This window comes from Salvia hispanica, chromosome 3, assembly GCF_029641045.1.
Source record: "Salvia hispanica isolate PSC_SH4W2 chromosome 3, Shi_PSC_v1, whole genome shotgun sequence".
Lineage (NCBI taxonomy): Eukaryota > Viridiplantae > Streptophyta > Magnoliopsida > Lamiales > Lamiaceae > Salvia > Salvia hispanica.
The window spans coordinates 1,800,821-1,821,915 of record NC_142694.1 but is presented as its reverse complement, the minus strand read 5'-3'; the positions used below and the strand labels follow the sequence as shown (position 1 = coordinate 1,821,915).

At 37.7% G+C, this 21,095-nt stretch overlaps 3 protein-coding genes across 5 annotated transcripts; 1 reads left to right on the top strand and 2 right to left on the bottom strand.

Annotated features, from left to right (window-relative positions):
* Nucleotides 1-602: 602 nt before the first annotated feature.
* LOC125208945 (V-type proton ATPase subunit H-like) lies at nt 603-4,636 on the bottom strand. The gene is made up of 11 exons (XM_048108478.2): nt 4,501-4,636; nt 4,208-4,333; nt 3,624-3,726; nt 3,467-3,539; nt 3,129-3,194; nt 2,928-3,042; nt 2,119-2,280; nt 1,861-1,986; nt 1,548-1,673; nt 1,268-1,447; nt 603-1,061 (listed from the first exon to the last, which is right to left on the bottom strand). The coding sequence occupies exons 1-11, from the start codon at nt 4,534-4,536 to the stop codon at nt 813-815; spliced, it is 1,362 nt and encodes a 453-aa protein (XP_047964435.1). The 5' UTR covers nt 4,537-4,636; the 3' UTR covers nt 603-812.
* Nucleotides 4,637-6,468: 1,832 nt separating this feature from the next.
* LOC125215480 (leucine-rich repeat receptor protein kinase HPCA1-like) lies at nt 6,469-11,755 on the top strand. The gene is made up of 19 exons (XM_048116902.2): nt 6,469-6,798; nt 7,227-7,350; nt 7,448-7,519; nt 7,597-7,671; nt 7,743-7,814; nt 7,899-8,066; nt 8,158-8,232; nt 8,305-8,376; nt 8,477-8,545; nt 8,619-8,687; nt 8,755-8,829; nt 8,921-8,992; nt 9,071-9,202; nt 9,280-9,740; nt 9,817-9,966; nt 10,043-10,182; nt 10,308-10,527; nt 10,762-10,997; nt 11,135-11,755. The coding sequence occupies exons 1-19, from the start codon at nt 6,708-6,710 to the stop codon at nt 11,657-11,659; spliced, it is 2,898 nt and encodes a 965-aa protein (XP_047972859.1). The 5' UTR covers nt 6,469-6,707; the 3' UTR covers nt 11,660-11,755.
* A 336-nt stretch (nt 11,756-12,091) lies between these two features.
* On the bottom strand, nt 12,092-19,685 carry LOC125214627 (uncharacterized). 3 transcript variants are annotated; one of them, XM_089068835.1, is made up of 16 exons: nt 19,448-19,685; nt 19,254-19,372; nt 17,924-18,607; nt 17,538-17,850; nt 16,610-16,756; nt 16,364-16,452; nt 16,153-16,245; nt 15,517-15,643; nt 15,146-15,210; nt 14,888-15,062; nt 14,203-14,406; nt 14,062-14,109; nt 13,666-13,809; nt 13,435-13,517; nt 13,042-13,157; nt 12,092-12,517 (listed from the first exon to the last, which is right to left on the bottom strand). In XM_089068835.1, exons 3-16 carry the CDS (start codon nt 18,517-18,519, stop codon nt 12,435-12,437), a joined length of 2,283 nt encoding a protein of 760 aa, XP_088924961.1. In that variant the 5' UTR covers nt 18,520-18,607; nt 19,254-19,372; nt 19,448-19,685; the 3' UTR covers nt 12,092-12,434. The 3 variants fall into 3 exon arrangements, with proteins under 3 accessions (XP_088924961.1, XP_088924960.1, XP_088924962.1); XM_089068834.1 differs by lacking the exon at nt 19,254-19,372; XM_089068836.1 differs by lacking the exon at nt 19,254-19,372 and having other exon boundaries at nt 17,924-18,579.
* Nucleotides 19,686-21,095: the final 1,410 nt, after the last annotated feature.

Genomic DNA, 21,095 nt, shown 5'->3' with positions numbered 1-21,095 from the left:
CCATATTAAAAATTCATGAAACTTTATTCTAATATTAATAGTGATAAAAACAAAAGCGTGCGAGACTTATATAATGACGTCAATTATCCACTTACTATACTACGACTAGTAGTATTACTTTTTTTAACTTACTATATTACTTTTTTTTTAGAAAAAGCGAGCAAAGCCCGAGAAAAAAGATAACGAATATAAGAAACACCTAACTTATTATGTAAAAGCCAAATAAGCTATGTGGGTGGATTCTCCGGCATACGAATACCGTTGTGTACCAAATAAGCATAATGTGATAAGTAATTAGCAGCAAAGTTCCCTTCATTATGCACATGTCGCCGCATGACCAAGTTAAAATCTTGAAGCATTTTAAATGAGCTAATTTATTGAACTTGTTTACTACCCCGTACATTTAAAAATATATCCAAAATTTTATTTTGTCAAATCGAGTTAGCATAGTACATAACTCAATATACTCCCCTCTCAATAAAGAAAATAGCCACAAAGGAATCTCATACGTGTAATTTATAAAAATACACATTAAACTCAGATTTTGCACTCGATACAAATAAAATACTAGTACTATAGTAGTGTGTCGTGAGAGAGAGAGAGATTTCAACCGACCATCCAAGTACTCACAGCATTCAACATTATATGAAGATCATTATTGATACATATCTGAAATACAAATGCGAAGCTACATTTTATTGTGTCGTGAACAAGAAATATATAAACAATAACAGATTAAATATCGCGAAATATTCAAATCCGCAGCGAAAACATACTTGAGAGATTCGAAAGACTTCTACAAACAAATAAGTCTAAGCCTGCAAGAAGCTTGCATATTTGGCACCGAGGAATAGCCTCTGGATGCAGAGCAGGGCATTTTTGGTGACTTCTGTGTTTCCATGGTTCATCAGTTTCATCACGCGCTCTTTCGCCTTGAGGTCGTTGACAATGACTCTCCCAGCCGGATGGCACTGAATGAACTGTGAGAGATCATAGCAGGCGACAGCAAGAGTCCTAGGATCGTTGGATGTGTCCAGAATTGTTATCAGGACCCTTAGCACCTGTCAGGGTGTATGAAGTATATCAGCTTTTCGTGGTTAGAGATATTTAAGCTCAAATTAATGCCTGCCATTGCAAAAGGTGAATAACAGAGGACAAGAAGTCCAGGAAGCGACTAGTGACAGCTCAAATTAATGCCTGCCGTTGCAAAAGGTGAATAACAGAGGACAAGAAGTCCAGGAAGCGACTAGTGACAGAGCATTCGAACCTGGAAATCATGTTCTTCGAAGCTAGTGATGTTCTCCCTCCAGAAAATAGGATCTTTATGCATGGGAGACCAATCAAGATGTCCAAGGAGGACTTCCTGCTTATACTTCTCAAACGAGCTTAGCTTCTTAATGTTATCTTTCAAACCTTGTTCCAGTTGGTTCAGAGCTTCGATCAGATCCTGCAGAAAAAGTGAGAAGCAGAAAGTGAAACCCCACTCGTCTAAGCAGAAAGTGCGAAGGAAAATCAAATATCCTTAACAGAGAACCAGTATCCCTCACCTCATCATTCCATGCTTGGCCTTTCAAATTCTGAACAACCTGTGGTAATTCGAGGTCTACCATTTGAGCACCAAAAGTCCCTTTGTTCAACAAATTTCTGAGGGTCAAGACAACTACCCTGACAACCTACCATAAGTCGATAGAGTTATGCCCAGAGGGAAAGACAGAAAAATATATAAGGGAGAGGTGAAATATTCAAATCAATTGTCAACGTGGAGGCCGATGGTTGATGTAATGACATAGAAAGAGATATGAAGAGTTCATATGCTAGTCACAAATTTTCTTGGGGGGAAGAGGACAAAACTGATTTCACCTTTTCTTTTGTGGACCCCTTGACAACTTCAATCAACCGTGGCAAGGACCTAGAAGTAGCCAGGTACTCGATTGCAGGTTCATAGTAAGATAGGACCCAGACACAAAAGCATGTTTCATAGAGAAGCTGTTTCAAATCCAATTATGAGAAATGATGCATCACAAAAATTGGAAACTCTACTTATGTACGTTAAAATCTAAAGCCTAACAACCAACTCAGGACTCTGAAAAGGCAAGGTTTGGAGTATATCAGTTTTACTTGTATGGATTGCTGGTTGGAAACTGGAGTAATCAGAGGAATGAGCAACTTCACTCCATCTTCTTGAACAAATAAAGATCGTGCAGAAGATTCTTTCAGTAGAGCTGAAAGTGAATTAATAGCTGTGGGAACGCTACGGGTAGGATGAGATGGCTTCTTCAGCTGTAAATGCAGAAAGACAAGGATTGCTGAGAGCCTGAGAGAAACATTATATCGGGTGAAATATCTCATTTTAGGTTATCCTTTAAAAGATTCAAAAATAGATGCCCCGGTAGTAGCCTAGACCATAACGAAGTTGCCTTTTAGAATGTCAGTTCATCTTAAAAAATGAAAGGCTACTTACTCCACTAGCAGATTATATCACTAAAAGATGATCAGCACTACTCAATACCAGAAGTTACCTTTTATATCAGACCATGTAGTGTAATCAAGCAGATCACTTTTGAAAAGTAAAAAATATACAGAGTTCCATGTTCTCACCAGAAGTGTAACTACCTCCACCTTAATATAAAGCAGATTGGCTTCATGATGACTGTGTGTATATATCACTTATTATCATGCAAAACGTCCAAAAGCAGATATGTTAAAGTATCCACTCAAGTTCAAATTGTACCACAGCTTGTTCAGTCAACGTATTAAATTTATATGAGTAAATATATGAATTATTCTCCATTGCTAAAGCTTCTTTTGACATGATGGAAAAGGAATATATTAGTATAAGAAGTCCCATCCAACATGTTTAGTACCTCTGTCATTCGCATACTAAAACTAATAAATAAAGATTTGAGAGCATCCAACATGTTTAGTACCTGAGTCGAAAGCCACTCAATCAGCCCCTTAAAAACTTCATCTGTAGTAGTAATTCCCTTCTTTGAATTTGAAGCGCCATTAGAGGTGGCAGTCTCATGCGCTGTTGGCCTTTCACTGGAAGTAATAAAATATAAAAGGTTAAGCATGAGAATGACCAAAATAGTTTGCATGCGAAGTTAGGTATGTTTGTCGATTCATACCCTACTATAATAGAAAGTATCTTACAACTCTTCTCTTGTATAAACCAGTTACCTTTCCAGAGTAATCTGCAAAAGAAATGAGTGCTTGTCATCCATTATACAATGGCATAAAGAACCTCTTTACACATGACAATGTTGTTTCATTAGTGTCAACAATCCAGCTCATTTACATGCAAGTGAAAACACTTTGACATATGAACTAAAAATAACAGCAGTTGTTAGAGCAAAGGTAAAAGACGAGGATCCATAGCAGCACTTAAATCAACATGTTACTGGTTCTATCTTAGTTGACATTCTCATGACTATCGATGCAAAAGTAGCAGGATCAGAATCCTTGCCTCAGGAAAGGCTCATAAATATCGTCATTGGAGAGCAACTCATCGTGAAACAGTCTAGCTCTTTTGGAGTTTGCTGCCATGGAATAGGAAAGAAAAACTCAGCCAGTTGATATTGCAAAATTCAATTGATAATCATGTATAGTAGTTTGTCCCTCACCTGAAAGCATTTCATCAATAAGAGCCAACACATATTCCACGGTTTCTTCCTTGAATATGTCACGTAATATGCTCACAAAGACCCGAACATAAGACTGGCCATCCTGCAACAATTTTCCCAAACGTCAAAGTACTGTTCACAGACGATTATGTATTGCAGAGATTTACAAACATATTAACTGATCCTCCTTCCTTCTCGAGTGTTCATTTGAACTTTCAATAAGTCATAGGCATAACTACCAGAGCTAATACAGAGCCAATCATGGAAATCACATGCCAGAACATAAAATAAACTCCTATCAAAGTTTACTCAAGATTCATAACAACAAAAGCAACTGTGGAATAGCTTAATTTTTCCTTTGTTAGCTTCATTAGAAAAAAAAACACATCATGCCTCGGCTCAACAACCCCCTTCCCCCATGAAATCTGTTCGCGTGTTCGAATTCCTCAACCGACGACTTATTAGCAAACAATTCATTCCAAACGCATGCTAACGAACAAATAAATCACAAAACAACTTGCAAATCATTCCACCACACAACTTCGGAAACAAATATCTACACAATTAGGCACTAAGATGATTACATCCTCAAGCAATTGAGCCTTGTACGCCTCCGGCTTCTTATCATACCGCCGCAGCAGCTGCAGACCGGTCCCCGTGATCAGCTTAGTCGTCATGTACGTCTCCCACGGAATATCCCTCCGCAATACCTTCACACAAAATCAATAGCATCACCAACGCAACAAATCACGCACGCCTCCCATAAAATGTTGGCATTTCCCACCATTTTGGAAATCAATCAGCCAATTTGGAGCCCTTAAAATATTAAATTGAGCATATGCACACATGCGAAGTGTGTAAACAGGCGGCGGCGTACCTCTTCGGAGGAGAGCTCCCCGCGGTCCGATGGCATTCTTGGAGATTGTGCGAAACAGATCGGAATCTGGAGAGAGAAAGTTCGCCGGTGTAGAGAGAGAGGGTGTGCAGCAGAAACCAATCAAACACAAAATGGTAGTTATGTGATTTTTGATTAATAAATTGTTTATTCATTTATATATTTCGTAAATATTTTTAAATTCTGGAAATTATTGCGGGTCGGGCCAAACGGGTAATGGAACCGGGTCGAAGTCCAATTAAAGCATTACTGGGTTTTTGGCCCAATTTAGCTGTGACATTCACTCATTTATGAATTATCAATCAACTTGGGCTTGTAATTGGATCAAGTTTTACATCAAATTATTACTCCCTCCGTCCCAGATAATTTGACCCAATATTCCATTTCGGACCGTCCCACATATTTTATCCCACTTCACTTTTACCATTTTTGGTAGTGGACCTCATATTCCACTAACTCATTCCTAGTAACATTTTATTATAAAACTAATACTTTAAAAATATGACCCATGTCCCACCAACTTTTTCAACTCACTTTTTATTAAATTTCTTAAAACCCGTGTCGGGTTAAAGTGTCTCAAATTATCTGGGACGGAAGGAGTAATTACTAGGACTGGCATAAAAAATATCAATGATTTAAGATTGACGTTTATGCATGAAAATGTGTATTCTAAATTTTTTTAAATCTTACCATATAAATTGTCATATGTATCATTCTTTTATATACTTATATAATAGATTTAGTCACGCAAATCGACAGTAGGTGGTCTTAAATAATAGAATTAAGTACAAGGTGATTCATTTACAACTCAAAATCACTTTTGATTTCATTTATTGTAATACCTCCGTTCATCAAAATTTGTCTCATTTTTTCATTTCCATTTGTCCCCTAAAATTTGTTTTATTTCACTTTTACTATTTTTGATAGTGAATTCCATATTTCACTAACTCATTCTTACTCACATTTTATTATAAAACTAATATATAAAAGTAGGACCCACAATCCACTAACTTTTTCAACTCACTTTCTATTATACTCCCTCCGTCCGCCATTAGGAGTCTCATTCATGGGCGGCACGAGTTTTAAGAAATGTTAAGAAAAGTGGGTGGAAAAAAGTTAGTGGAAAAGGGGTCCCACTTGTATATATTAGTTTTAAATGATATGTGAGTGTAATGAGTTAGTGGAAGGTGAGACCTTATTACCATTTATGTTAAAAGTGAATCGGGACTCCTATTCGCGGACGGACTAAAATCGAAAAACGGGACTCTTATTCGCGGATAGAGGAAGTATTTCTTAAAACTCGTGTCGGATCAAAGTGAGACAAATTTTGGTGGACGGAGGTAGTATAAATTTATAGCCCATTATCAGATTTTCTTGATTACATTTTGACCCAAAAGGTAAGAGACAACAATCAAACAAGTAGAGGAGACGTGGGAAATCAAGTCACTATACAAAGTTTACAAACAATGAATAAAATAGAATATAAAATAAAGTGAATATAAAACAATTGTGTGCCGGCCATTATTTATATACTGCAGGCCAAGCACTAACCAGTATTCTTCTGCAGATTTCGAAAAATAACAAGTTTAGATAGTACTTAGTAGTAGTATTATGTTTAGAGAAATGAATTTATTTTAGTCTATTGGACTCAAAACGACGTCGTTTTATTCACGTTACCAAAATTTTACACGTGCCAACTCAGAAAAAAAAATTGCCTTGGGACAGCTTTATTTTTTTTTTTACTGATTTGTTATTCAAATTTCGAAAGGTGCAGGACAGGCCATAATATGACCGAACTTCGTGATTTCACCGCGTATTTCATTTGATGAGCATGTACTAAAAAAATCTCTTGTAGGCCCTGCCGGAAGGATGCCTCACTTGCAGAAAAGTTTCAAAAAAACTCGTACGAAAAAAAGAAACAAATTTAATGCAATGAAATAAATTGACTGGGTGTCATCTACTGGATTTTCTTGTTTACAAGGCAGGCGGAACAAACGAGTTTACACATAGACCAATAAAACAAACTGCCTTTCCAAACATCCTTGCATTTCATTACAAACAGTTTTTGATTGTTGGTAGTCTGTAGACTATGTAGTTTGCAAGATTTGGTAGCAGTGTTTTGTGTGTTATTTATCGCAGATTTCGGTTGAAACTGGTGTTTTTAGAAGGGAAGGGGAAGGGAAGCTGCCATGGCGGCCGCGGCACGGCTGCTCTTCTTCTGTCTGCTGTTTTTCTCTATGTATGTTGGAGTTATATACGCTGCGACTAATGCAAAGGATGGTAAGAGTTTGTGTGTATGTGTGTGTGTGAGGGATCTCCTTAAAGCAACATTAAGTTTGTGTATGTGTAAAGGATTTCATTCCAAATAACATCAAGTATGTGTGTGAGTGTTTGTGTAAGAGATATCCTTAAAACAACATTAACTTTGTGTGTGTGTGTGTGTGTGTGTGTATGTTTGTAAAGGTTCTCATTCCAATCAACATAGTAAGTGTTGTGTGTGTGTGTGTGTGTGTGTTTGTAAGAGATTGTGTGATGTGTGTGCCAAATTTGTGTTTCAATTTTCACAAAGAAGTCTTGAATCATAATTTTGTTGCTAGACTAATTCATGACAGTATCTGATTCATCATTCAAATAGACAATATAATCCTAGTTTTCATCATGTCCAAAAACGAAAGGATCATAGCCAAAATGCGTGTTTCTTGATGCAGCTGCTGCTCTAAGATCACTAAAAGACGAGTGGACCAACACTCCGCCAAGCTGGGACAGCTCGGGTGATCCGTGCACGTCCTGGGACGGCATTGTCTGCGACAACTCATCAAGGGTCACTTCACTGTGAGTCTCTGATCCCAAAATGTGTCAAGATTTGCTCACACTGTCGCATAACTTGCGTACAAAATCTTCGTCTCGTTCATACGTGTTTTTCATGCAGAGAACTTTCGTCAATGGGACTAACAGGAAAAATGAGTGGTGACATAGGACAGCTAAGTGAGCTGCTTTCACTGTGAGTTCCTTTTCTTACATCTGCTAAAAATGTCATAAATCTGTCTCGGCTTAACTATTCGGTGCTGTTTCTCACAGGGATCTGTCGAACAACCTTGGCCTAACCGGCACCATCTCCCCACAGCTCGGAAATCTGAAGAAGTTGGCTATTTTGTAAGACAAAAAACACACAAATCTTGATTCTTGATTTGATCAGTTCTTCAAATATATGCATATCTCTGCAGGATGCTTTCAGGATGCAGCTTCGTGGGCAGCATCCCGAGCGAACTAGGAAGTCTTTCCGAGCTAACTTTTCTGTAAGAAATCAAGATTCTGTTCAAGTAGTAGTTGTTTTCACATGCATCAAATACAATGTCTGATTTTCTTTCTTTCATTGGAAGTGCACTGAATTTCAACAACTTGAACGGAGACATACCGCCTTCTCTAGGCCAACTCACGAAGCTAACTTGGCTCGATCTGTCAGACAATCGTCTCACAGGACAGATCCCATTCGCAACAAGCATTAGTCCAGCCCCAGGCCTCAATCAGCTCAAAAACGCGAGGCACTTGTGAGTTCTAGAATCTTCCAAAATCCAAACTAGCTGCATTTTTACTTCATTCTTTCGTCTCAAGCTTATGATGCCATTACATCTGCTGCAGCCATTTCAGCAACAACCAGCTTTCTGGTTCGATCCCAGAGCAGCTCTTCGGTCCAGACATGTCGTTGATCCACTTGTAAGTAATGAACTCATGTCCTAAACTTTACATCTTTTTTCTTGATTTTTTGTTGGTTTCAAAATTTGGCAGACTATTGGATGGGAATCAACTTTCAGGAACGATTCCGACTTCATTAGCAAGTGTTCAGACACTCGAAGTTCTGTGAGTAGAAACACCGTCTTCTGATCACATCATTTCTTGCATCAGTTTCAACTTTTCTTGCACAAACCACTTGACTACGATGTTTCTTGAACTTGTTCAGACGTCTTGATCGCAATCGCCTCACTAAATCTGTCCCGAGCCTCAACAACCTCACTAATCTCATTAACATGTGAGCAATTCTCTCTCCCAAAATTCACATTCAATTTTTTCTGACATTGATCATCATACAACTAAATATGCAGGCATTTGGCAAACAATCAATTGTCTGGTTTATTACCAAATCTAACTGGAATGAACTCCCTCACTTATCTGTAAGAATCGCACTCGCGTTATCCTATGATCTCTCGAAGAAATTCCCATAACTTGTGGTTTTCTCAGGGACTTGAGCAACAATACTTTTGATCTAACTGGATCTTCAGCATGGTTCTCCACTTTGCAGTCAGTAGCTACTTTGTGAGTATTTTCAATTTTTTCATACAAAAACATAAGCATTTAATAAAATCAATATGAAATCTGAATTAATAAAAATGGTTTGATTTCATAGAGTGATTGAACAAGGATCCTTCAATGGAGCAGTGCCACAAGAAATCTTCAGCCTACCTCAAATTCAGCAAGTGTAAGTCCAAAAACAGATTTTCTTGAAAAACAATGAAACAAAAAAAAAATGATTTCAGCAAACATTTCTAATCAACAGGTTCATGAAGAACAATGCATTCATAGAACTAAACCTCAGCACCAACATAGGCGACAAGCTTCAGCTCGTTGATCTCCAAAACAACGGCATAGTTCAGCTAGAACTCGGGACTGAATTCACCAAAACACTTATGTAAGGCCACACACCTCTTGATGCTTATTTCATCTTAACGTCGCTCATTGCAACCGTTTTTTTCTCCTGAAAAACAGGCTGTTTGGGAACCCCGTCTGCGCCAACACTCCCAACCAAATCTACTGTCAACTCCAACAAGAGGCGAAACCATACTCGACCAGCCTCACACTCTGTGGCACGGCAAAATGCAACTCAGATCACCTCAAACCCAACCCTGAAAGCTGCACCTGTTCGTATCCATATGCAGGGATCCTGTACTTCGTAGCGCCCTCTTCCATAGACTTATCAAACGCCACACTGTTCCGATCCTTGGAAACGAGCCTCACAGTGCGCCTAGGCCTATCAGTCTCTTTGCAGAACCTCTCTTTGAACAATGAGAATAATCTTCAGATGCAGCTTGAGATATTCCCTAGTGACGAAAAGTACTTCAGCAGATCGGAGATCAGGACAGTCGCGTCTGCTCTGGGCAGACGAACATACAAGGCGCCGCCTGAGCTGGGACTGTACTACTTCAGACCATCTGAATACATCTTTGATGGTAAAATAAACAACGAAAATTAGTCTCGAGTTGAAAAAATGTCCAGTTATTAACAGAGTTTGTGGCTGCATTTCAGATGGGGGGAGGAGAGTTCTCACCACCGGCTCCATAGCCGGGATAGTGGCAGGAAGCGCGGTTCTGGTCCTCTTGCTCGCTGCATTGGCTGTGTACGCAGTTCGCCAGAAAAGGCGAGCCGAGCAGGCCATGTCTATGTCCAATCCATTTGGTAAATAAATTTGCACAATATGCATTTTCACATTTCCTATGCTCCATTTTTCTCAAACTCATTGTGTGATATTCAGCCTCTTGGACAACCGGTGGGAGGGATACGGGAGGGGCGCCGCAACTGAAAGGAGCGCGGTGGTTCTCCTACGAAGAGGTCAAGAAGTGCACCAACAACTTCTCAGAGAGCAACCAGATAGGCTCTGGAGGCTATGGCAAGGTAAACTCATCATGTCAAATCATCTGCACTTTTGAAGTTTGGCCCGGCCCGGCCCGGCCCAATGACTCATTAAGGGCTAGGCTGAACTTATTTGGCCTTAAAACATTCTTGAATATTCTCTACAGGTGTACAAAGGAGTTCTGAGTGATGGAGTGGTAGTTGCAGTGAAGAGATCCGAGCGAGGATCCATGCAAGGGGGGACAGAATTCAAGACAGAAATCGAGCTGCTGTCGCGAGTTCATCACAAGAACCTCGTTGGCCTTGTCGGATTCTGCTTCGATCAAGGAGAGCAGATGCTGGTATATGAGTTCATGGCTAATGGAACTCTCCGTGAAAGTTTATCAGGTAGCAAAATGCAAGATATATCACAGATTTTTTTCTTTACCTTGGATAAAATGCACAGAGGCACGGGAATATAGTTCGAGGGGGCTCGAGCACCCCCTATTACCCGCCAAATATATGAACATTTACTACAATACCAAATTTATACAATCATCAGTCTTGTAGTATTTAGTACTATGACACGATTTTATATAGTAATACACGTGATTTAACACGAAAATATGCTATAACGTGCAGGAAAGAGCGGGATCCAATTAGACTGGATGAGGAGAATAAGGGTTGCATTGGGTTCAGCTAGAGGATTGGCTTACTTGCATGAACTGGCGCATCCTCCAATCATTCATCGCGATGTGAAGTCGACAAACATCTTGCTAGACGATAATCTGACAGCTAAGGTTGCCGATTTCGGACTGTCTAAACTGGTTTGTGACGTTTCAAAAGGCCATGTTTCTACTCAAGTGAAAGGCACTCTGGTGAGTACAAAATAAGACATTTATTTACTTTTTGCATATTAAGATCAGTTTTTTTTTTCTTTATTTGAAAGTACCCATAGACTGAGTCTTCTCAATGCAAAAGGAGAAGTTTTCATATTAACATTATTCCTTTGTAGGGATACTTGGACCCCGAATACTACATGACCCAACAGCTAACCGAGAAGAGCGACGTCTACAGCCTTGGAGTTGTGATGCTCGAGCTCATAACCGGGCGTCAGCCGATAGAGAAGGGCAAGTACATCGTTCGCGAGGTGAGGATCGCCATGGACAAGAACGACGAGGCCCACTACGGACTGAGCGATAAAATCGACCCAGCAATAAAGAACAGCCAAGATCAACTCATTGGGTTCCATAGGTTCCTCGAGCTGGCAATGCAATGCGTGGAGGAAGCTGCTGCGGATCGTCCCTCGACGAGCGAGATCGTGAAGACCCTCGAAGCTCTGCTGCAGGCCGAAGGCGTGAACACGAGCTCGACATCCGGGTCTTCCTCGACCTCCTCGTCGCTCACGGAGTTCGGACACGGCAACGGCGTACGCCAACATCCATACGATGACTCTCTGGCGATGAAGGATGGGGTGGAGAGTGAATCCTTTGGGTTTGATAATAGGTATGCACTTGTTTCAGTAGTTGAGCCAAAGTAAAATGTTAATTTTTTGTCTGCTTTAATGGAACTGAAAATAGATATGTTGTACTATAAATTTCATTTATCTTGTGGTCTATTGATATACATATTTAAATACTGTGGAAAATCAGAATCCTAGGTTTAAGAATTCTGTAATCTTTTCTCTGATCAATAAAGCTTATTTTTTTCTTCTTCTGGTTGGGAGAGTAGAGCTGTAATGTGACCAACTCGGACCGCAACCTATTTTCGAACCGCTGGTTTCGGTTCCAAGAGAGGTGGAACCGTACCTAACCCGACAAAACAAAAAGTAATGACAGTTCCGGTTTCTGCTCAAAACCATTGATTTTCACAGTTTTTAACTGTTTTTTCCGATAATCTATATTTTCCCCGACTAACCACAGGTTACGGTTCCGAAAATTCTGAAAAGCATTAACATGAAGAATAGCAGATATAAAGAAATCTAGGATGTCACATATCCTTCTATTTATTAACTGCTAGTTACTTCTCAGAGACATACACCACAAATCATATACAAAAAAAAAAATTACAAAATGAATTGACGCATAGACAGAAATCATGCTTCAACTTTGTAACCTATAGAGACATCAGTTGTCTAAAACCATGCTAATGTTTATCGCGCAATCTTGAGCGTAACAGTTTCCTCTATATGGACGGAGAAGATATAAAAGAACCGCCTTCAAGTTTCGACATCAGCCTACTGTCACTAAAACTGTAGCAGTTCATTAAATCTGATAGAACCACAAGATTATTTGCTGATTACCAGAGATTTTGCTTTATGGTTTTCCATCTTCGGCATTTTCTTCGTCTTCGGATCGCTTGGCTAACTTGACAATATCTTCAACGAGAATTTTCCCATCTGTGTCAAGAACAGGAGCATAATTATCAAATCAAGCAGGAAAGATTGCCCCAAATTGACCTCGTGACATACCAAACAAAATGTGAGGGAAAAAATAGCACTAGGAGGATTAAACTCCGGATTTTATCTACTTCGGGAAAGATTCAAGAAAAAGGTCCCCAAAATGGGAAACTATTTTTATGTTTACAATTTTGGGAGAAACCCAAGAGCGCTGTGCGTTTCTCCCAAAATTGTAAACATTTGGGAACTTGTTTATTGGGTCTACTCCAAAGTGAAAAATACTATTAAAGTTCAAATGTATCAACATAATATGTCTGTTCCCAACAGAACTAGAAGCGGGATTTTTATTATTTCCGGAATAATACTATATCGACTGTAGTAGCTTTGAGCTATTATGCGCAGTCAATACAAGATCCTTACGTCTCCACAAAAGAATCAAGCATGTTCGGCAAATTTCAAAATATTATTTTCAAGGGGAGGAATAAGGTAGGGGCAGATTGGGGAAGATAAGTAACACAACTGACCTCGATCCTTCGACAATTTGCTGATAAATTCTTGAATTCCCTCCTTATCTAAGGTAGCTTTGAGGTATGTGGCAGCAGATGCAACCTCTTCTGGAGTCACTTTGCCATCATAATCCCTAGCCATAAAAGTTATTCATTAAAATAATATAAACAGCAAAAAATTAGCTTCACCAGATAGTATTATGTCAGAGAATGATTTTTCGCATATGGTTCATTCGAAGACAATACGAATAATAAAGCAAGATATTTATCAGAAGATATTTTGTACTTATTGTAACAGCGATATGAGGAAAAATGCTCTTATAATGATCCTCTGTAATTTAAACACTTAATCAACACAGAGCTTTCAATAAATACTTATATAGCTTCAGTATGAACACTATGGTAAAATACCTATCAAGCAACCGCCACCTATCGCCAATTTTGGCATCTACATCATCAATCTCCTTTTCAAGCTTTTGGAGCATAGCATCAACCTACACAGCACAAGGTACCAACAAATATGTGAGAAAACTTTTAGCTCCACACAAACACCCGGCTATCCTTAAGGGATGGAAAAATTGAATATAGTAATGCCGATGCACAGGTCCAATAACTATCAAAATCCACAAAAGTTATTCTTACCCTTTTTATGAGTGCTGAAGATACTTTATCGCCAACTTTTTTCTCAGCATCGTGATCAATTTCCTCTCTAGCTTCTATATATGCCTTTTTAGCTGCTGCTTCTCCATCAGTGCCCTCTTCCACAATGTGGTTGTACAGCTCTACCTGAAGATCACACATAAATGAGTGATAAACTGAAAGATTTGAGAATCAAAAATTAAAAAAATGGGTTTAACTTGACATAAACAAAAGAAAACGAGGATCAGGAAATGGAGATAATAAAGATGAAGATTAGAGTAGTAAAGAAGGAACATATGGAATTGAAGAGTGAATAATTATATTTGCAATCTATGCAGGTCCAAGGTTTCATAACATATCAGCCGTTTCAAGAAATTATTAGCAAATATCAATATTTACCTCTTTCTGGACAAGGCTTAAGAACTCTTCACGCTCCCTGGTCACAGACTGACAAAAGAAAAGCAAGTCATTCATTTATGGCAATCTGCTATATGAACCGACCATAGCATCAGGCCCTCACTGAAGAAAAATGGCACATACCGATGCAGATGCTAATACAGCCAATGCACGACTGAGCTCACTAAGTTGTTCATCCTTATCAAAAGTTTTTGATTTCTCGCGTTCTTGAACTTCTTTAGCAGTGGCAGCTACCATCTCTTCCAAGGCCACATCCTTCTGCTCTTTGACAGATTCCTTCAACCTGCCCTGCTCTTCCTCCTCCTTCTCTTCTTTCTGTTCCTCCTCCTGTAATAAAGAACTTCATATTAGAAACCAACAACCAATGAAGCACATTCTAGTGAAATAGTCTGCATGATTAAACTAAAAAAATGGTAAATACGAGGAATATGTATCATTAACATCAGATGTTAAGAAATGGGAGTAAAGCAACTTATTAGAAAAATTATCAGACAAATTATCAATATCTGTTTGCTATAGCTTACCACAACATGCCTACTAAAGGGTAGTTCCAAGGAAGTTAGGTGCGTCAGTGAAATATATGAAATATAGTAAATCTAAATCTACTATGTGATTGTAACAATAGATGTAATATTAACACAGTGAATAGATTTTCACAGATGGACTAATCATCATTATACGAGCAAAAGTTAGACCAGGGAAGTTATTCAGTCACATGCCAGCTGTACCAACCAGGCATTGACAACATGACACATTATTCTTCTTTAACTACAACTGAGAGCTGCAAAAGTAATAACTTGGATGCTACCTTGATTAATTCTTCTTGCATTTCCAAGAACTCTAACTTCCTCCTCCTTTCTGCGACAGAGTCTTCAGATGGCAAAGATGTTATACCGACAGTGTCCACCACCTCATCAGGCAGAGATGAGAGTGTGGCTTGGACAGCTTCCTCTGGCCTAACTTTACCGGAGACACTGAATGCTCTGTACCGGAGTGCCAAAAATATAAGAAAGTGTACCAGTGGTGGAATTTATAAGGCCATATAGGCAGTGGAAATTTAGGTTACCTAGACAGAATTAGTAAAGAAGATGGTACTGAATGATTGAGAGATAAGTCCAGCCAATCTTGAAGCTGCAAAGAAATAAAAAATAAAAATTAATAAATTCCAAGTTTCAGTCTGCAGGTCCAGGATACCTTTCATTGGGTTTTATCCTAATTAAATTAAATATAAAGGAGGAAAACTCATGCCAGCATGTGTAAAACATTATAATGAGCATGATTTCAAAGAAAAACTTAGGTTCCACACGATTAAAGATAAAGAGAGATTCCAAATAAAAAAAAGATAGAGCATGGTAGTTTTTGTGATTGTTTGGAAGAAACAATATAAAGTTCTACGGAACATATTTTATAGCAAGAGTTTAAAGAACAATAAGCAACTTGTTTTCTCATTTCTTCAACTGAGAGAAGTCCAAGCAATCCACGTTCTCGACATGCTTGGCGGAGCTCCTCCTCTGAAAGAGACTCTATGCCCTCAGCTTGGATCATTTTATCATCAGTCTTTATCCTGCAATGAGAAAACCATATAGCTTTGAAGTAAATAATCTATCAATAAACTTTATACTATTGTATCATGCTTTTTTATTAGAATCATGTAATTCCATCAGAAGCAAATAAGCTGCCCTACAATAAATTCCAAGATATTTTCTTAATAACTGTTTTACGGCTGACACTTAGAAGCAAGATTTATAAAATACTAAAATAGACAACCAAAACACAATAGTTTGAATTCCATGGTGTGTATACACTTGTGTTGAGTATTATAATCAATAAGCAACATTCACAAGGATAAAAGGAACTTTATACGTTATATTATATAAAATAAAATTCATGGAAGCTCATAAAATTAAACGAAGCCAATCCGAGATTATAGACAGACAATCTGATGCTGTTCTAGAATACTAGATCTGATATCTAAAAAAGGTGAAAGTAAAAATTGCTTCAAGCAGAAAAAAAATATGAATTAAAAACGCTAATGTACAATAAAAAAATTGAAGCTATAATAAAGTAACTTACTTCCGAAGCCTGTCCCGGAGCATATACCGTAGATATGCATCAGTACCATAAGTACTAATTCCCATATATTTGCACATAGTCATTAGCCGTGGCCTGCATCCATGAGGATCAGAAGAAACTTTATCAGCAAAGCATTGTGCACACCAAATAATGCCTCAGGTTACAAGGAAGAGAAAAGCACCCTGAACCGTGCGAGTTAATCAGTAATTACCTGCTGATGTTATCCAGGGTAAACTCATCATTAAACAACTTGGCAAAACCCAAAATTTCTTCATTAGTAACAGGAGCCCCTTTCCTCACCTGACCAAAATAAATTGTGAGGATATTACACTTGATCATACATAGGTAAAAAAACAAGTTAAAAGAAAGCTACCCTATAATAAGCAGTTGTTTTTCCTTGTTTGGGAAGACTTTTTAATATTCCAGTTTAAGAATAAAATGCATATTGGCTTCTTACCTTGCTCATAAAATCATCAAGATCCTCCGCTGTTTTCTTTACATCTCCACTTCTTGAGCTCTGAACTTCCTTTGCCATTTCTTTAACAGTCTCTTGAAGAAACTTTGCATATTCTATCCTTGCATTGAGCCTCTTTTTAAGGGCCTCCTGTCATGTGAAGATTTCAATGATACACACATGTAAGTTTGGAAGTGCATTAATTTATTCTGAAGGCAGAATAAATTAACGCAACCCTGAACCCAAAGTAATTCTAACTTCAAAATTTAGAAAGTAGATACACTACAGTCTGAAGGCAGAATAAATTAATGCACGCCTGAACCTAGAGTAAATCCCGACAAAAAGAGAGGGTATAAGCAGACAAATTTAAGTAATTCCTAGAACCAATAAGATTTCCCGTAAAGTTCCATAGGCTGGTTAAGATCATTAGTCTATAAACTCTGTAAAGAAAACACGCTATAGCATAAAATGAAGACTCAATAAAGCATTTTCACACCTCCTTGCTCGTTATAGGCATTACTACCATTGGAATCGAAAAATTGTGTAGCTCTCAGCCAACTTTGTATGGAACTATTTGATTTGACGTACCCCCACATATTTATGGATGCATCAAACAAAACAGAAAAAGCACATTCCCGTTTGGACATAGTTATAAGAAAATTGACAACTGAGAAGTTTGCATGGCTATCAATTTTCTTTGAAAAAAACAAGTGTACAGAAAACTTGGAGATTACCCTGTGAAAAATCCTTTTAGTACCAATTAAGTGTAAGCTAGGGACAGACTGACAAACAGCATCTTAAACCAATTGAAAGATACTAACTCACCAAAAAGTTAAATAATAAAGGAGGGAAAGGTTGATCAGTTCAACTAAACATAAAAGAGAATGTCAGACAGTGAAGAGCTATTCTACTTAGACAAATACTACTTTACCTGTTCTTTCATCTTGTCCTGGAAGGTTGATGGTAGCATGTTTGGAAACAGTTTCAGGAACACAGGCAGCAAGAACTCCATGAATGGAACTAGAATGAAGACAGCAAAAGGAACTAGCCTGAAAATGTCTGCAGTTGTTCGTGTGAGTTGTTGCCTCTCCCTCCTGGACAAACTCTTCCCACTGGCAAGTTTTAACAATAGCCTTAAGCTTATCCTAACATCAACCCATAGTAGCTTCGTTCCCAACCAGTAATGCTGCATTGTAGATTTAAACTCGTCCTTCCAATGCCGCAACTTATTTGCCCAGTCTTCCCTATATCAAGAGGAAATGTAAGAGACAATCACGATAAATTTTACTAGACAACAAGAAAAAAAATCTAAATTACCGGCTCATTGAAGCAATAGCTCGCAAAGCTGGACCAATTCCCAAAAGAATAGCCCGCATCTTTTTAAGTATAAATTTCACACCCTTTGAAGAATCTTTCAACTGCTTCGCTTTAGCTTTAGCTTTGGCTTTCACTGAGCTTAAACCTTCAACTGCCTGATCACATTCTTCTGGTGAAGGTTCTTTCTTCGGCTTAACAGATTCTTTTATATTATCAACACCGTCTAATTCAGGCTTACCAGCTGGAGCAGTTGAAAGATGACGTACGTACTCTATTGTCCACCTAAGTCCCAAAGGGTTAACTTCCCCAGGTACTGCAATCTCCCGGTGAAAACTTGGAACTTTGGAAAAATAATGGGCAGCACACTTTTTTGGCAGAGTTCGCTGTGCCATTCGTCTGGTTAGAAAATGAGAATCCTCTTTCTCACTGTTATCTGAATGAGAAAAAATCACAGGCCAGTTCCCACGCTGTGCATCAGGAGCGTCCAACAACCTCCCATGGTCATTACAGACGAACCTTTGAGCTAAATAATGTGGCCGCTTGACAGAATCAAGCAGACACTTTTTCTTTTGCAATATTGCTCTTGAAGCCATCATGCACAAAATGTTAATATTAACTACCAGTGCATATCCAAGCACATTCCAATAATTCTGTAACTGGAAGTTTCACGATCGTCAGTCTCAACTGCATATCATGGATAAAATCAGTAAAAACCACATTTATGTAATAAACAAGTCTCTTTAACACGAGCTGTTAAAGAGCGTCTATATAAAAGCATACACCCCTATCAATTCTCTCGTCATGCCCGCTAAACACAAATCAAATTCAATCTTATTACGACAAATTCAACATGCATTGGAGAAGACGTGTTCCAAGTTGTTAACACGACAAATATGCCTATAGCCGTGCTCTTCAATCTTCATATATAATACGATGTCTTTCACGAACTGTCCAACTTCTAAAATATGCAGTTGTTTACAAAATTTGACCAATTCAAGGATATACGTTTCAGTAAATTATACAGTCACCTGATTGCTTCATTCAGAGATAATAGTGTTTCAGTAACTCCAAAATTCCGTCTCAAATATGAACTCATGTCGAATAGAGAATTGATAACACAGTTGCGACCAATCAAGTAAAGATGATACATAAATCAGTATTTTCTAAATCAATTCCAATCGAATGTAGAGTTAAACTCCTAATCCTTCTTATTTTCCAGCTCCAGACAAAAAAAAAGGCAACTAGTTCGCATTTGGAAAAAGCTCGTAAAACGACAAACAAACAATACAATACAATTCAATTTCCTTTCTACGCTATCGCCAATGCATACCATCACATATTTGCAACAATTCAAGCTCAGCGAAGATGAATAACGATGATCAATCCAACAAAATTGCCTCGCAGAATTCCAGAAAACGCGATTAACAAAATGAAAACATTTGCGCGACACTAGGACGCGAATAATCCGTCAGCAGTCTGAAAATAGAAATGGAAACTGAGAAAAATTCAACGATAAATCCCTACCTCGCAATGCACGCTGACGAGACAATCGACCGAGAGAGAGCGAACGAAAATCGACAGTCCTCTTCGATTCCCTCAACCTTTTCAATCAGAATTTCGGTAGAGATTAGGAGCGATGTAGAAGCTCGAATGAGCTCAGAGCATGACTGGGTATGGAGGTGTCAGCTGCGGCGGATCAGCGTACAACCAACAGAATGCGCGCTTCCGGTGTTGTACCTCTGCCACTCCTATTAGAAAAGTCAAATGTATTACTCCTGCAATACTACTTTATTAATTAAGTACATTTTGTTTTCGTTTTTAATCTAGAAAATTCTAACAAAATCATGAATTTTCATGTATGGGTTATAAATTATAGTAGTGTTAAAATAACAATGGTGATATTCAAATATTTTAAACTTATATCCATTGTAAAAATAGGATAGTGATAAAATGCAAACTTATATATTGTACAAACTTAAAACTCCTCAACACAGCTTCAATACAGTTTCAATGCAATATCAACACAGTGTAAAATTTCAAGATTTTAATGTCAACACTGTATCAACACAATATCAACACAGCATCAAACATTGACTACCGTTGAAATTCTGTTGATATTTTCTTGTTGATGTTTTTTTTGATCTGTTGACATTTTTCAATGGTCCAGATCATTAATTTTGAATTTGCACAATATTTAGAGTTTTCATTTGATCACATATCTGTAAAAATAACATCTAGATTTGTATTTCAAATCTAATTGACATTCACAATACTATCTAGATTTGTATTTCAAATCTAATTGACATTTACAATACTATCATTATTTTTACTATCTACTTCATTCTCTTTTTTTTTAATTATTTATTTTATTCTATCATTACTTATCTTCTTTATTTTCTCAACTCTTAATTTGCTAGATATAATTTTCTTAAATTTTGCACTAGAAAAAACAACACCTCATTTTTTAAATAAACTTTATTATCATGTTTTCTTTTTACCTATCATAAGTACTTATTAATTAATTACTCCATATGTTAAAATTTATGTACAAATAAGTTTCAGCAGCATCGAAAAAAGGTTCCAACGAACATTCCCCAAATAAAATCCATAGCATATAAAATGAACAAATATAAAAAATCATGAATAATTTTCAAATTGGGCCTCTTTAGGAAATAAAATTACTATCTCAAAGTTGGGCCTGGGCCGCTAGCTCCCCTTACACTTATAACGATATAAGGTTCGGTTTAATAGTCTGGTTAAGATTAATCATGTTACTTACTAATAAGAGAATAAATTATTAATCACTCCTTTCACGATAAATAGGCCAATGAATTTTATGGATGGATCACGTGTGTTTTAATAAATAATTGATGAAGTAAGAGAGAGAGAAAAAATGAATAAAATATAAAAGAAATGAAAAAGAGACAAACTTTTCATTTTTTGAAATAACTTTATTTTTATGAAAATTCCAAAATGAAAAATTTGAACTATTTTTTCATGGATAAGGAAAGTAATACTCTATAATATTCCCTCCTTAAACAAAAAATAGGACATATTTACCATTTTTGGCCGTCCACAAAAAATAGAACACATTTATTTATGGAAAGTTTTCAACAAATAATAACCCTATACATCATTTCACTAAGAGCATCCGCAACGGCGGACTTCCCGC